At 45.3% G+C, this 17,500-nt stretch overlaps 1 protein-coding gene across 11 annotated transcripts in view; it reads left to right on the forward strand.

The window, feature by feature from the left end:
- The window catches only part of LOC118391746 (transcription factor COE1), a 177,581-nt gene that overhangs the window by 14,487 nt on the left and 145,594 nt on the right, over positions 1–17,500 (forward strand). For all 11 annotated transcript variants that reach the window (XM_052457588.1, XM_052457586.1, XM_052457590.1 and 8 more), the window contains exon 6: positions 783–851. In XM_052457588.1, the coding sequence (XP_052313548.1) occupies positions 783–851 (69 nt within the window). The remainder of the gene's footprint in view (positions 1–782; positions 852–17,500) is intronic.

Genomic DNA, 17,500 nt, shown 5'->3' on the forward strand with positions numbered 1-17,500 from the left:
AGGAGGGATGGATGGGGGGGGGGGTGTAGGTTGACTCAGTGCAGAGAGCAGCCCCGTAGGAGGGAGACAATGCCTTGGGTTTTATGTGACAGGCCTGTCCCCAGCCCCATTCTACACCCCACTGCCATCTGTGCACTGGAAACATGAGCTGGGGGTCTCTCCAAGCTGCTCCACTTTCCCCACAGCCTCCCTCCCTCCAGCTCCCTACCACCGCACCCCTACTCCCTCTAACCCAGCCCAGCCCAGCCCAGCCACCCTCCAGCCCCCCATGATGCTCACCTTTGTCAGAGTGAGGCAGGGGAGGAGGTGTCAGGTTAGCAGTGAACAGAGAGTGTTTGACCCAGGAGGGTGAAGGGAAAGGGGGAGAGACTGGGAGAGAGAGGGAGGGTGGTGATTACCAGCTACCTGCCTCAGGTGATACAAGGGGTGCTCTCACCCTCCCAGCCCTCACTCCTCTCCCCTAGCACACCTGTCAGCCCCTAACCAAGCTGGTCCCTGAATGACTTGTCTTTGTGGGCTGCTGTAATCAAGCCACATGTAGAGATAAATAATGTACCCAGACACACAGAGGCAGTCTGTTCTACAGGTGACAAAGGGCTGGGTGGGCTGGGCAGGGCTTAGTTCAGGCCTCAGAACAGGACCAGGCTGTTGGGTAATTGGTACCTTCCCCTTTATCCCGTGGAGGTCTGAGCCTGGACCTGGCTGAAGCAGCTCTCTCTGAAACATGGCTCTGTTTTTCTTTCTCTCTTTAACCCCCCCTCCTCTCACTCTGTACCCCTCAGCCGCTGCTGTGACAAGAAGAGCTGTGGCAACCGCAACGAGACCCCGTCTGACCCAGTCATCATCGACAGGTACCGTAACACAGTCTTCCACTGGCTCTGCTACTCCTACTGTGTCCGTGTCCGTGCGTGCGTGCGCGTGTGTGTGTGTGTGTCTGTGTGCATGTGTCTGTGTATTACTCCCTTTGAGGCTGCTGATGCCATGAGGGAAAGCGGGGCACACAATCAGTGCAATCTATGTATCTGGTATGGTTTGGTCAGAGTGTACCTTATGGTTCTATCTGTAGAGTTTACAGTGAGTACCACAGTGTGCGTGCAAGAGTGTACGCGGAGTGGTCAGTGTGTACAATGAGTGCTCCTCCGCAGTCAGGGAGGGAAGACGAGGGGAGGCAGAATGAGGAGTCTGTCCTCTCCTTTCCTCTCCGCTCCCCTTAATAAAACCCACATGGATAATGGACTGTGAAACAATAGCTGCCAAAGTGCTTGGAGCCCAAGCTCCCTCCCTCCCTCCCTCCCTCCCTCCCTCCCTCCCTCCCTCCCTCCCTCCCTCCCCCTCCCTCCCTCCCTCCATCCCTCCCTCCCTCCCTCCCTCCCTCCCTCCCCCTCCCTCCCTCCCTCCCTCCCTCCCTGCCTGCCTGCCTGCCTGCCTGCCTGCCTGCCTGCCTGCCTCCTTCCTTCCCTCCCTCCCTCCCTCCCTCCCTCCCTCCCTCCCTCCCTCCCTCCCTCCCTCCCTCCCTCCCATCATTCCTCCAGGACACTCAAACACGGGCCTTCTATCTTCCACAGTGCATTTGTCTCTCTCAGCTAGACAGGAGCCATTAGACCTCAGCCTCCCATATAGCTTTACTGTATTCATTTGTTGTAATATTACCAGTCGTGCTCGTAGGGGTGTTAGTCCCAGAGTATTGGAGTTTTACTTGTTAGACGTCTATCTAACACAATAGCCCTGGTGAACTCGGCTCTGTTGGTGGGACCTCCACAGCGCCTGTATCTCAGCGGCTGTATGAGCTGATGCTAATGTCTAATTTATAACCACGGGAGGAAGCTTTTGATTTAAACCACACAGAGCGGCGTTTGTTCACACCAGAGTTATTGTTCAGTGCGACGAGGCAGATCTGATTTGCCGCTTTTGTCAAATGGACTTCGGGGCTCATTTGTGAAGACTAAACCCTACTGAAGCAGAGGATGTGTGTGGGGTGAGGTATGTATGTACACTATGTATGTGTGTGTATGGTAGTGCTGAGTGATTAACCAAAATGTTGGTTATTTTTCATTTTTTAAACAACTAATTGACTAACGTCAGTTCAATGATTTGAATTCCATTTCATTTTTGTGAGCTGCTTCTGTGAGCTGAATGTGCACAGTTCACAGTTTCTCTTGAGATAAATCAGATCCAGCCTGAACCTTGAGATGTAGTAGGTGGTTGTAGTTTTCCAACAGACCAATATTTGACATAGTTTGGCACATGAATCTTAGTAATGAACTACAATGACCATAATCCGTTGCACATCTATTTGTCCGGTCTGTGTTTCTTTTACGCCTGCTGCTAGTGTGGAGAGGCAGGGAAGAATGTGCCATCGCGAGGGGATGTAGAGAGCAGCTGTTGCTTCGCAGGGTTTCTCTACCTTCTACCTTAAAACACATGATCTAAGTGACTTATAGTTGGTATTCAGCAGTCATAAAAGTATGGCTTATTTACTTTGAAAAACGACAAAAAATAGTGATTTTGTCAGAGAGCAGCTCTATAGAGAAGAGATGTTGACTTGGAATGAAATAGTAAAGTCATCAAATAACAACAAATGTAATATACACAACTGAAATATGTTATTAAAGTAATGTGAATAAATGATGGATAATAGGTGATAAACAGTAATGGGCAGTCACTACCAACATTTATTAACTGTTTTATTCTGTGTTACAGCATTCAACCCAAATAATCGAAACCCGGAATCGAAAAACGTGATAATTTTTGAATAATCGGACGAAACCGAACCAACCTCAAAAATAACTGATTGCTCTGCGCTAGAGTATGGGCTATGATGAATATGTACATATATTGGTGGATTTCAGTATTCCAAGATACTCATATTCTATAATCCAAGTCTATTCAGGTGTGTGCGCGCGCACACACGCACACACGCACGCACGCACGCACGCACGCACGCACACACACACACACACACACACACACACACTTCTTGCCCTTGTAAGAGGGGTGGCAGTAGTGTGTGTGCTGTGGTAATGTATTCACTGACCTGCGCTAGAGGAAGGAGACAGATGCACATCAGCTGTGGCACATGCAGCTCTCTCAGTGCCAGGAGAGGAGAGAAGCGGGCCCCATACCTGGGACACGTGTTCTGCCCCCTCCCCTCCTCTTACCCTCACTGCCCAACGTTCCGCTTCGCTGGGCCAGAAAGGGTCAGCACTCTTGGGGGGCAGCTGAAACCCCCACCCGGCCCCCCTGCTCCCCTCTCTACCGTCACACACCTTCAGACTTCAGTGAACAAACAGGGCTCAGATGAGAATGGCCAGATGAACCCAGAAACTTCTGTTGAGCTCATCCTCTCTCACTGCCAGAACACTGCTGTTGTGTTTGTGACTGCTCAGTGCCTTACGCTTCCAGGAGATACATCAAAACAAAGAACTGCACTGGCCTCAGCACAATTCATATTGCTCTCCCAGCGCCTGTAAAATACTATTATTTGCTGAGGTTTGTGGGGGAAAGGGAATGTATTGATGTTCATAGACTATTAAGAGATATCCAAAGAGTACCCAGGTGAATCGACTGAAAAATAACCATGTGTCCTGTGATGCTATGGCTGGTCCCTTGTGGTGTGACTGTCTCCTCTCCCTATGCAGGTATCCAGGCAGGCACAGTCCACGGCTTAGTTGTGAGGTTATCATACCATCATACACAATTATTCTCCTCCCTGTCACGCGCTCCTGCAGCACCGGAAAATGGGTCATGTGAAAAGAGAAAAAAAGAGAAAAAAAAATGAAAAAGAACCTCATTTATGTCTGATGTATTCTGGCAGTTTATTTTTTTTAACACGCTTTTCGTTTTTTGGGGGGGGGGGGGTTCACAAACAAGCAGCTTGCCTTTGCTGATAGATACCATCTCAATTAGTACTTATTATCCCCCCCGAATACATCATAAAAAACTCTAACTTCTATATTTTTCCTTGAAGTTTAATTCAATAAATAAGGCCTCATTAGTGTGCTCTTGTTTCAGAGAACAGATTCGATTGTGGAGCTTTAATTAGCAGGGCTAGCGTTAGCTAATTCTCCTGGCTGAGAGAGACAGAGAGAGAGAGAGAGAGAGAGGAGGGAGAGGAGAGAGAGGAGAGGAGAGGAGAGGAGAGAGAGAGAGAGAGAAGAGAGAAAGGAGGGAGAGGAGAGAGAGAGAGAGAAGGGAGAGTGATTCACTAATTAGATCACTCTTATAAGACACCAGAATAACTGCAGCAAATCCCCCAGAATGGAAAAACCCCGCTAATGATGCCTTATTATGTTGTTAAAAGAACAAATCTCATATTAACTGTGGTTTATTCCCTCTCTACTTTGTAAACACACAATATGAAGCATTGGGTTTTCTGTGGGAAAACATCTTTTTTTATTTATTGCTTTTTTGTGATCTTCTTTTCCGTGTGTGAAGTCAGGTTACGGTTGTTTTCCTGATTGAGGTTATCTACGAAAACAGTATGTAATGGCTGCCTTGTGCATACTGTGTTGTTGTTTACCTGTTAGTGTGTGTGTGTGCGCGCGCGCGTGTGTGTGTGTGTGTGTGTGGGGTCTTCCTGCTCTGCCGTACGCTCCTCTCCCTCTCTGTGCTGAGACCTATCTGAGTCTCAGTCAGATTATTTCAAATACCTTAATCCTCCTCATTGACATGGACACAAAAGCCCACTGACATCTAATAGACGACCTCTTCACTTTCCCCCTTTTCCTCTCCTTCAGATGGGCTTCAGATCAGATCTGCCCCCCCACACACACACACTCATCCCCTCCCTCCCTCCCTCCCTCCATCCACTCTCCTCCTCCTCCTACTCCACCCCACAGAGAGCCCACTATTGTCTTCTGCCTCGTCTCACTCCACACACCCCTCCTCACTTGTTTTTCTGCTTGGAGAAAGCCTTAAGATGTGGATAAACACTTGTGTCCCAAAGTGAGGCTTTGATGGAACAGTTTCAAAGAACACATCTATTGTGTGTGTGTGTGTGTGTGTGTGTGTGTGTGTGTGTGTGTGTGTGTGTGTGTGTGTGTGTGTGTGTGTGTGTGTGTGTGTGTGTGTGCGTGCGTGTGTGTGTGTGTGTGTGTGTGTGCGTGCGTGCGTGCGTGCGTGCGTGTGCGTGCGTGTGTGTGTGTGTACTGCATAGGTGATTGTGTTGGCTGGTCTGAAGAACGGCATGGTATCAGTACATCACAAGCCCTGTTCCCGTTCCCGTCGGCTCATTTGAGACGTCTCAGTTTACACACACTCCATTATTCCCCGGCCTGGAGATCCAGGAGGGTGTGGTGTGTGTGTGTGACTCTCTCGACTGATCCCTGTCAATGTACCTCTACTAATCGCCTTTTCACCTAGGTCTAGTTACAAGCAGAATAGGCGAGAAATGCGTACATCATAAGCTAGATCCGAGCTATGCATTTCCCTTAACAAAGCAGTGTTCTGGGCAGGGCAGGGCCCCTGAGTGTGTCCTTGGCTTTGTTTTGTCTCTGGGAACCCCAGCTCCAGCCCCATGTAGCCCCAGCCCCAAAGGAGGAAGTGCTGCTCTGCTCTGTCCTCCCGGGACCAGCGCTCTACTCCACTCTGCTCCCCTCCGCTCTGCTCCGGTCTACACCACTCCGCTCTACACCACTCTGCTCCGATTTACTCCGCTCTGTGTAGCTCAGCTAGCATGCTGGGAGATGTCAAGGATGTCAGGGAGCCCTCGGAAGATGGAATGTGAGAGTTCCCGTGGATACCGTGGGACTTCCTGTCGCCCCCCTCCACCCCGCCCCCCTCCACCCCCTCCAGAGGCGTTCTCAGCCCCTCTGGCTGGCCTGATCTCCACTCACAGACCAACATCTGGATTTGTGCTCTCTAACAAAAACAACAAAGAGAGAGAGAGAGAGAGAGAGAGAGAGAGGGAGAGAGACAGACAGAGTGGAGAGAGAGAGAATGAGAATGAGAAAGAGAGAGAGAGAGAGAGACTCCAGAACCAGTCGCTAGGATAATTAAAACTAGGTTGCTTTGCCCTCCAGTTGAATGTTTAATAGAATGCCGAGTGTTACCTACAGCTACAGGCTGCAGTGGTCTGGCAAATCCAAACAGAAAGGAGAAAGTTGTGATTGTCAATCATTAGTTTGGGGTTATGATGATTCCTGTAGATAGTATACACTGAGTGTAGAAAACATTAAGAACACCTTCCTAATATTGAGACCCCACCCCCACTTTGGCCCTCAGAACAGCCTCAATTTGTCGGGGCATGGACTCTACAAGGTGTCGAAAGAGTTCCACAGGAATGCTGGCCCATGTCGATCCAATGCTAGCCCATTTTGACTCCTTTGGGTGGTGGACCATTCTTGATAAACACAGGAAACTGTTGAGTATGAAAAACCCATTGGCGTTGTAGTTCTTCTATTACAGCATAATGGATGACTGTCATTCATATTCCATTCACCCAGTTCAATGTAACATTGATAGGTTTAGGCTACTACATGATACTCACATTTTTCCTTTACACATCATAAGGTTGCTACCTAGCCTATGAATTAAAGTTTAGAACATATGTGCACAGGTCGAGAGAAACATTTGAGTAATCAAGGTGACAGACAGTGAAACATTCATTAACCTCTCTGGGATATGTGGGACGCTAGCCCCACCTGGCCAAAAGCCAGGGAAAATGCAGAGCGCCAAATTCAAATAAATTACTGTAAAAATCAAACTTTCATGAAATCACACATGCAGGATAGCAAATTAAAGCTACACTTGTTGTGTTGTGAATCCAGCCAACATGTCAGATTTCAAAAAGGCTTTTCGGCGAAAGCAAACAATGCTATTATCTGAGGATAGCACCTCTGTAAACAAAGAGAGAAAGCATATTTCAAACCTGCAGGCGCGACACAAAACGCAGAAATAAAAATATAATTCATGCCTTACCTTTGACGAGCTTCTTTTGTTGGCACTCCAATATGTCCCATAAACATCACAAATGGTCCTTTTGTTTGATTAATTCCGTCGATATATATCCAAAATGTCCATTTATTTGGCGCGTTTGATCCAGAAAAACACCGGTTCCAACTTGCTCAACGCGACTACAAAATATCTCAAAAGTTACCTGTAAACTTTGCCAAAACATTTCAAACTACTTTTGTAATACAACTTTAGGTATTATTTAACGTAAATAATGGATAAAATTGAAGACGGGATGATCTGTGTTCAATACAGGAGGAAAACAAACTGTAGCATGCTTTCTGGTCACGCGCCTCTGTCTAACAGTACACTTCAAGTGACCCTCGTTCAAGATGGCCATACTTCTTCATAACACCAAGGCAGAACCTCAACCAATTTCTAAAGCCTGTTGACATCCTGTGAAAGCGATAGGAACTGCAAGAAGGTCCCTTAGAAATCTGGATTCCCAATGAAAACCCATTGAAAATACAGTGACCTCCCCCCAAAAAAATCTGAATGGTTTGTCTCTGGTTTTCACCTGCTAAATAACTTATGTTATACTCACAGACATGATTCAAACAGTTTTAGAAACTTCAGAGTGTTTTCTATCCAAATATACTAATACTATGCATATCTTATCTTCTGGGGATGAGTAGCAGGCAGTTGAATTTGGGCATGCATTTCATCCGGACGTGAAAATTACTGCCCCCTGTCACCAAGAAGTTAATGTCTTGCACATTCTTGCCTGCCTCTTGCTGATCTAGGGTGTAATCATCAGTCCAACAGTTGCAAACGGAAGTTTCTATAGGACAAATTCAGATATGTTTATCCATTTAGCCACGTTTTGTTCCGTTTACTTCATTTAAGAAACGTTTTTCAACCGAATCGGCAGAATGAATACACCCCTGATCACCGCGAACACAGTTCACTTTCATAGTAGCCACATACAAACAGCATCATCACTTTGCTCATTGTATAATTCCTTCTCACATCTATGTGTTCTCCTCCTCTCACCTTTTCCATTCGCTTGTGGATTTCAGTGCACAATACAACAGCTGTCTGTGACCAGGTGAAAAAAACCTTTCCAAGCCAAACCTTCATGCCAAGGGCAGGTTGACAGATCTCCCACAAGCCCCCCCCCCCCATACAAAAAAAAACGGGGATGCGAACCCTCCAAGACCCCCCCTACAGTTCCTCATAGCTGTCCCTCAACCATCCGAGACACCTCCCACAGTCTCCCCACCAATATTTTTTTTTAAAGGATAAAAAAAAAAGAGATAATTAATTCCATTCTCCACCCCCAAGAACCCCCCCCAATGCTCCAACAACCAATAAAATGAACTCATGAGAAAAAAGAAAAGACAAAAGAAATCAGGAAACAACAATGTAAAAAAAAAGGACATCAAGGACAACTAAAATCATAACAGCATGGCCAACTGTATATGTTTGAGGGCATGTCTGGCACTATTATATATGTGTGTGTCCGTGTGTATGCGTGTATTTGAATGAGAGTGGGTGTATATGTATGTGTACAAACACCTGCACGGCATCAGCCTCAGGCAAACCGGCATTAGTTGTAAAACCAACTGCCCCTCAGTGTCATTCAAACATACTCTTTATTATGTTTTATTTTGACTATATTTTTTATACTTTATCTTCGACCGTCATTCTCTCTCCCGCCCAGCAACTCCACTCCCACTTGTCTCCAATTCCACATCCCAACCCTCAGCTTCCCTCAGCCCAACCCACCTATCTCTGCTGGCCATAGCAGAGTTAGGTGGGATGTTCCAGTGTTGGATAGCCATAGCCAGATAGCTAACATAGGATCCCTCTCTGTTTGAGCCAGGTGTTTGAGTAGGCTGAACTAGCTAGCTGCATTCGCAAGCTAGGTAAGTAAAAGTGAAAATAAATACAACAAAATATAGACAGCTCTCTCTCTCTCTTGCTTCTCATTCATTTTTTATATTTTTCTAACTGTTCAACTATTGTCTTTCTTTCTCTTTGAGTCAACTACTCTCTACATTTTATGCACTGCAGTGCTACCTGATCCTTTGATTGGGTCGACACCATGTCAGTTCATACTTCCTCCAGAAGTTGTCTTAAACACTGTGTAAGTCTATGGAAGAGGGTGAGAACCATGAGCCTCCTAGGTTTTGTATTGAAGTCAATGTACCCAGAGGAGGACAGAAACTAGCTGTCCTCTGACTTGACTACACCATGGTGCTACCCTACAGAGTGCTGTCGAGGGTACTGTTGACCTTCATTGTGTTTTAATCAGTTATTTATTAACGTGAATATATTTATTGGAGTTTTATCTTAAAAGGATAACATTTTCTGAGGAGCCTCCACTGGCCCATTATTATTAGTAGAGAAGACCTGCAAACTGAAATGTTTTTTTAGAGTCTTGCTGATTGTGTGTGTGTGTGTGTGTGTGTGTGTGTGTGTGTGTGTGTGTGTGTGTGTGTGTGTGTGTGTGTGTGTGTGTGTGTGTGTGTGTGTGTGTGTGTGTGTGTGTGTGTGTGTGTGTGTGTGTGTGTGTGTGTGTGTGTGTGTGTGTGTGTGTGTGTGTGTGTGTGTGTGTATATGTATGCGTGCGTGTGTGTGTGTGTGTGTGTGTGTGTGTGTGGCTGGGCCTGGGCCATTCAGCCTGGTATTAGTGTGATGAGATGAATATGTGTATTAGCAGGATCCTTTCACTGCCACATGGCCTCTCTGCATTATCCAGCACCGGGGTGAAGCCGCTATTGTTGCCCCAAAGCCTGTCCAGATTGTGGCCCTATTGTACAGCAATTACATTGGGGGACTGACATATAGATAGGTAGAGAATGAGAACGAGAGAGAATAAGAGAACGAGAGAAAGAATGAGCGAGTTTAGTCCCCATCCGCTCCATGGCGCTGTGTGTAAGCTCTGCTTCAGTCTCAGTCTTTACACACGCTACTTTCCTCTTGGGTGACAAAGAGGTTTGTGTGTGTGTCTGTGTGTGGCCCACTTAATCCCTCACAGAATAGGGCATAATAACAAACCATCAACCTCTACCTCTCCAAGTTAATATAGGGTTAACAATATGCAGCGCGCTGTCCACAATCCTATCATGCGCCTGGTTGACTCTAAAAGAGGTGTACTCATTCGTCCGTGCTGCATGTGTGTGTGTTTGTGTAAGCCTCTCCCTCTCCCTCTCCCTCTCCCTCTCCCTCTCCTCTCCCTCTCCCTCTCCCTCTCCCTCTCCCTCTCCCTCTCCCTCTCCCTCTCCTCTCCCTCTCCCTCTCCCTCTCCCTCTCCCTCTCCCTCTCCTCTCTCCCTCTCCCTCTCCCTCTGCCTCTGCCTCTCCCTCTCCCTCTCCCTCTCCCTCTCCCTCTCCCTCTCCCTCTCCCTCTGCCTCTGCACGCCCTATTTTCTCAGTCTCACTCAAGCTCTCACTCTCCATCACTTGTCTCTGTTTCTGATGTGTTCCTTTCTGTTCTTCTCACTTTTGTACTTTCACACACTCTCTCTCTCTCTCTCTCTCTCTCTCTCTCTCTCTCTCAATTTCAATTTAATGGCTTTATTGGCATGGGAAACATGTTTACATTGCCAAAGCAAGTGAAATAGAGAATACACAAAACAAAATTTACTGTAAACATTACACTCACAAAATTTCCATAAGAAAAAATACATTTCAAATGTCAAATTATGTCTATATAGAGTGTTGTAATGATGTGCAAATAGTTAAAGTACAAAAGGGAAACTAAATAAACATAAATATAGGTTGTAATTAAAATGGTGTTTGTTCTTCACTGGTTGCCCTTTTCTTGTGGCAACAGGTCATACATCTTGCTACTGTGATTGCACACGGGTATTTACACCAATAGATATGGGAGTTTATCATAATTGGATTTGTTTTCGATTTCTTTGTAGGTCTGTCTAATCTGAGGGAAATATGTGTCTCTAATGTGGTCATACATTTGGCAGGAGGTTAGGAAGTGCAGATCAGTTTACACCTAATTTTGTGGGCAATGTGCACATAGCCTGCCTTCTCTTGAGAGCCAGGTCTGCCTTCGGCAGCCTTTCTCAATCTCAAGGATATGCTCATTGAATCTGTACATAGTCAAAGATTTCCTTAATTTTGGGTCAGTCACAGTGGTCAGATATTCTGCCACTGTGTACTCTCTGTTTAGGGCCAAATAGCATTCTAGTTTGCTCAGTTTTTTTGTAAATTATTTCCAATGTGTCAGGGAATTATCTTTTTGTTTTCTCATGATTTGTTTGGGTATAATTGTGTTGCTGTCCTGGGGTCTGTTTGTGGTTGTGAACAGAGCCCCAGGACCCACTTGTTTAGGGGGCTCTTCTCCAGGTTAATTGCTCTGAAGGTGATGGCTTTATTTGGGAATCGCTGTAGAATTTAACTATTTTCTGGATGTGGATAATTAGCGGGTATTGTCCTAATTCTACTCTTTTTGCTGAATTCAGCATGCAGAGTCTCAATTTGGTGTTTGTTCCATTTTGTGAATTCTTGGTTGGTGAGTGGAACTCAGACCTCACAACCATAAAGGAAAATGGGTTATGTAACTGATTCAAGTATTTTTTTAGCCAGATCTTTATTGGTATGACGGATTTTATGTTCCTTTTGATGGCATAGAAGGCCCTTCTTGCCTTGTCTCTCAGATCGTTCACAGCTTTGTGGAAGTTACCTGTGGCGCTGATGTTTAGGCCGAGGTATGTGTCGTTTTTTGTGTGCTCTGGGGCAACGGTGTCCAGATGGAACTTGTATTCATTGTCCTGGCAACTGGATCTTTTTTGGAACACCATTATTTTTTGCCTTACCTAGATTTACTGCCAGGGCCAATATCTGACAGAGTCTGTGCAGAAGATCTAGATGCTGCTGTAGGCCCTCCTTGGTTGGGGACAAAAGCACCAGATGATCAGCAAACAGTAGACATTTGACTCCAGATTCTAGAAGGGTGAGACCGGGTACTGCAGACTGTTCTAGTGCCCTCGTCAATTCATTGATATATATGTCAAAGAGGGTGGGTCTTAAACTGCATCCCTGTCTCACCCCCCTTGGCCATGTGGAAGGAAATGTGTGTGTTTTTTTGCCAATTGTAACTGCACACTTGTTGTTTGAGTACATGGATTTTACAATGTCGTATATGTTTCTCCCTCATGTCAAATTGAGTTGAAAGGTTTTTTGAAACCAACAAAGCACGAGAAGACTTGGCTTTGTTTTGGTTTGGTTATCAATTAGGGTGTGCAGGGTGAATACGTGGTCTGTCATATGGTAATTTGTTTAAAAAAACACTTGCTCAGTACATTGTTTTTGCTGAGTACGAGTCTACTGTGAACGACAATACAGAGGATTTTCCCAAGGTTGATGCTGGGGTCAAATTTGTCTCCACTTTTGTTGATTGGGGTGATCAGTCCTTGGTTCCAAATATTGGGGAATATGCCAGAGCTGAAGATGATGTTAAAGAGTTTAAGTATAGCCAATTGGAATTTGTGGTTTGTAAATTTTATAATTTATTTTAGGATACCATCAACCCCACAGGCCTTTGTGGGTTGGAGGGTTTGTATTTTGTTATGTAGTTCATTCAATGTAATTGGAAAATCTAGTGGGTTCTGGTAGTCTTTAATAAATCTAAGATTTGTGTTTGAACATGTACAGTTGAAGTCGGAAGGCAAATACATTTAAACTCAGTTTTTCACAATTCCTGACATTTAATCCTAGTAAAAACTCCCGGTCTTAGGTCAGTTAGGATCACCACTTTATTTTGTGTCAGAAATAATAGTAGAGAGAATGATTTATTTCAGCTTTTATTTCTTTCATCACGTTCCCAGTGGGTCAGAAGTTTACATACACTGAGTTAGTATTTGGTAGCATTGCCTTTAGAATGTTTAACTTGGTTCAAACGGGTAGTGGGTTTCGGGTAGCCTTCCACAAGCTTCCCACAATAAATTGGGTGAATTTTGGCCCATTCCTCCTGACAGAGCTGGTGTAACTGAATCAGGTTTGTAGGCCTCCTTGCTTGCACACGCTTTTTCCGTTCTGCCCACAAATGTTCTATAGGATTGAGGTCAGGGCTTTGTGATGGCCACTCCAATACCTTGACTTTGTTGTCCTTAAGCCATTTTGCCACAACTTTGGAAGTCTGCTTGGGGCCATTGTCCATTTGGGAGAACTATTTGCGACCAAGCTTTAACTTCCTGACTGATGCATTGAGATGTTGTTTCAATATATCCACATAATTTTCCTGCCTCATGACACCATCTATTTTGTGAAGTGCACCAGTCCCTCCTACAGCAAAGCACCCCTACAACATGATGCTGCGACCCCTGTGCTTCACGGATGGGATGGTGTTCTTCGGCTTGCAAGCCTCCCCCTTTTTCCTCCAAACATAATGGTCATTATGGCCAAACAGTTCTATTTTTGTTTCATCAGACCAGAGGACATTTCTCCAAAAAAAGTATGATCTTTGTCCCCATTTGCAGTTGCAAACCGTAGTCTGGCTTTTTTATGGCGGTTTTGGAGCAGTGGCTTCTTCCTTGCTGAGAGGCCTTTCAGGGTACAGTATGTCGATATAGGACTCATTTTATTGTGGACATAGACACTTTTGTACCTGTTTCTTCCAGCACCTTTACAAGGCCCTTTGCTGTTGTTCTGGGATTGATTTGCACTTTTCACACCAAAGTACGTTCATCTCTAGGAGACAGAACGCGTCTCCTTCCTGAGCAGTATGACGGCTGCGTGGTTCCATGGTGTTTATACTTGCGTAGTATTGTTTGTACAGATGAACGTGGTACCTTCAGGCATTTGGAAATTGCTCCCAAGAATAAACTAGACTTGTGGATGTGTACCATTTTTTCTTCTGAGGTCTTGGCTGATTTCTTTTGATTTTCTCATTATGTCAACCAAAGAGGCACTGAGTTTGAAGGTAGACCTTGAAATACATCCACAGGTACACCTCCAATTGACTCAAATGATGTCAATTAGCCTATCAGAAGCTTCTAAAGCATGACATATTTTCTGGAATTTTCCAAGCTGTTGAAAGGCACAGTGAACTTAGTGTATGTAAACTTCTGACCCACTGGAATTGTGAAACAGTGAATTGTATTTGAAATACGTTGCCTGTAAACAATTGTTGGAAAAATGACTTGTCATGCACACAGTAGATGTCCTAACCGACTTGCCAAAACTATAGTTTGTTAACAAGACATTTGTGGAGTGATTGAAAAACGACTAGAAATTATGTAAGCTTTCCAGTTGTATATGTTTTTGCTGTTTGTTATTTGTTATGGAACCAACATTGGAGAAATGGTTTATCCTTACATACAGATAACTTTTCATGTTGTTGTTTGTTTAAAGTTTGCCAATTTTCCCAGAAGTGGTTAGATTCTATGGATTCTTCAATTACATTGAGCTGATATCTGACGTTCTGTTCCTTATTTTTTCCGTAGTGTATTTCAGTATTGTTTTAGTGATTCACCATAGTGAAGGCGTAGGCTCAGGTTCTCTCTCTCTCTCTCTCTCTCTCTCTCTCTCTCTCTCTCTCTCTCTCTCTCTCTCTCTCTCTCTCTCTCTCTCTCTCTCTCTCTCTCTCTCTCTCTCTCTCTCTCTCTCTCTCTCTCTCTCTCTCTCTCAGCAGTGTTTGATTTCTCTCGCCTCCCCCTTCTTTCTTCTCCCATGGCCCTGAGGGCTACCTACCACACAGTTCAGCTCAGGCTCCATGAGTCTGCTAGGCTGCTAGGCTGCAAGTCTGCTAGTCTGCTAGGCTGAGGGGCTCAGAGGCTCAGTGTGTCTGAGGCTCAGTGCTAGAAGGTTGCTGGGGCCACTCAACTGTGTCCTCCGGGGGTGGGGGTCACCCCTGGCCACTCCACGGGAGCCCGCGGGAGACCTTTCAGCATTCGTCCGTGGGCTGTGGGGCTTAGAGGGGTAGTACCGTGGTGGGGCGGTGGTAAGGGCCAGTGACAGGAGAGCAGTGAGTCCCGTCAATCAAAGTTATGCAGTCAGGTGGAGAGAAGGGGGGGAACGCGGGCTGCCAGTCATACATTTACTGGGGGTTTGAGTGTTTTTTCTCTTTAAAAGTCTGGGTTCTAGTGGCCTTTGACGTTTCAGTGTAGATGGGTTGTGAGGGTTGAGCAGGATTTCACCCACTGTTACACCCTCGAAGAAGCCCCTCCTCCTCTAGGGATGAATGTTAAAGATGCCCCCCAAGGTACACACAGACAAGGGGTTCATTTGAAATGGAGAGGGTCATGAAAAATTGATGACAGTCATTCATCTATCTCCCTCCTGTTTTCCCCAAGTGTTTATTGTCTTCTGATGGGTCTCTCTCTGGGCCAGACATCTGCAGAACACAGACCTCCATTCATAGTGTTGTGTCTAAATGGTTGGGATAGAGTTTTGTCTTTTGAAATAGCTGGTGGTGGTTGGTGGTTTTTTCTATAAGCGTCCATCTGAAAGTGTGTGTGTCTGTATGTCAGTGTGTGTGTGCGTGTGTGTGTGTGTGTTGCAGTGTGGTTAGGTGTGGAAAGGATGTTGGAAGTGATCTGGGCTCTGAGCTGATGTTCAGGGTTTCCTGCTGATCGCTGTGTTTTTTTTTGTCTCCAGTGAAGAATGGCAGACAGGAAGCGCACCTCTCTGGGAGCTGATGTCACTTCCGGTTCAGCCCTGGCCCGTTTTGTGGGCGCCTCACAGAGGTGACACAGCCGTGCCCTGACAGATGTGCAGGTCGCACAGTTCATGCTTTTCATCTGACTTACAGTGGGGCAAAAAAGTATTTAGTCAGCCACCAATTGTGCAAGTTGTCCCACTTAAAAAGATGAGAGAGCCCTGTAATTTTCACCATATGTACACTTCAAATATGACAGACAAAATTAGAAAAAACATCCAGAAAATCACATTGTAGGATTTTTAATGAATTTATTTGCAAATTGTGGTTGAAAATAAGTATTTGGTCAATAACAAAAGTTTATCTCAATACTTTGTTATATACCCTTTGAGGTCAAACGTTTTCACACACTGTTGCTGGTATTTTGGCCCATTCCTCCATGCAGATCTCCTCTAGAGCAGTGATGTTTTGGGGCTGTTGCTGGGCAACAGACTTTCAACTCCCTCCAAAGACTTTCTATGGGGTTGAGATCTGGAGACTGGCTAGGCCACTCCAGGACCTTGAAATGCTTCTTACGAAGCCACTCCTTCGTTGCCCAGGCGGTGTGTTTGAGATCATTGTCATGCTGAAAGACCCAGCCACGTTTCATCTTCAATGCCCTTGCTGATGGAAGGAGGTTTTCACTTAAAATCTCACGATACATGGCCCCATTCATTCTTTCCTTTACACGGGTCAGTCGTCCTGGTCCCTTTGCAGAAAAACAGCCCCAAAGCATGACGTTTTCACCCCCATGTTTCACAGTAGGTATGGTGTTCTTTGGATGCAACTCAGCATTCTTTGTCCTCCAAACACGATGAGCTGAGTTTTTACCAAAAAGTTATATTTTGGTTTCATCTGACCATATGACATTCTCCCAATCTTCTTCTGGATCATCCAAATGCTCTCTAGCAAACTTCAGAGGGGCCTGGACATGTACTAGCTTAAGCAGGGGGACACGTCTTGCACTGCAGGATTTGAGTCCCTGGCGGCGTAGTGTGTTACTGATGGTAGGCTTTGTTACTTTGGTCCCAGCTCTCTGCAGGTCATTCACTAGGTCCCCCCGTGTGGTTCTGGGATTTTTGCTCACCGTTCTTGTGATCATTTTGACCCCACGGGGTGAGATCTTGTGTGGAGCCCCAGATCGAGGGAGATTATCAGTGTTCTTGTATGTCTTCCATTTCCTAATAATTGCTCCCACAGTTGATTTCTTCAAACCAAGCTGCTTACCTATTGCAGATTCAGTCTTCCCAGCCTGGTGCAGGTCTACAATTTTGTTTCTGGTGTCCTTTGACAGCTCTTTGGTCTTGGCCATAGTGGAGTTTGGAGTGTGACTGTTTGAGGTTGTGGACAGGTGTCTTTTATACTGATAACAAGTTCAAACAGGTGCCATTAATACAGGTAACGAGTGGAGGACAGAGGAGCTTTTTAAAGAAGTTACAGGTCTGTGAGAGCCAGAAATCATTCTTGTTTGTAGGTGACCAAATACTTGTTTTCCACTATAATCTGCAAATAAATTCATTAAAAATGTGATTTTCTGGATTATTTTTTCTCATTTTGTCTGTCATAGTTGAAGTGTACCTATGATGACAATTACAGGTCTCTCATCTTTTTAAGTGGGAGAACTTGCACAATTGGTGGCTGACTAAATACTTTTTTGCCCCGCTGTATGTCCACCAAAGGCTTTCTTTGAAGAAAAAAGTTTGAACTTGTAAAAATGCGTTGAAATGATGAAGAATTCCAACTTTGTGGGACATCCAAAATGTCCTCTTATTGTTTTGTCTTTCAACTCACTGTGACTAATGTGAGACTTATTCAAATTCTGAGCTCAGATTTACATCCATCAGGGGTTCTGGGGCTACAAGTAGGAAGCTGTGCTGTAGAGATGGAGGAAGTGAAAGTCTAACAGGGGGGCAAGCAAGTTTCAGGCCGCCCTGCTTAAAGTGCACAT

This window comes from Oncorhynchus keta, chromosome 12, assembly GCF_023373465.1.
Source record: "Oncorhynchus keta strain PuntledgeMale-10-30-2019 chromosome 12, Oket_V2, whole genome shotgun sequence".
Taxonomy (NCBI): Eukaryota; Metazoa; Chordata; class Actinopteri; order Salmoniformes; family Salmonidae; genus Oncorhynchus; species Oncorhynchus keta.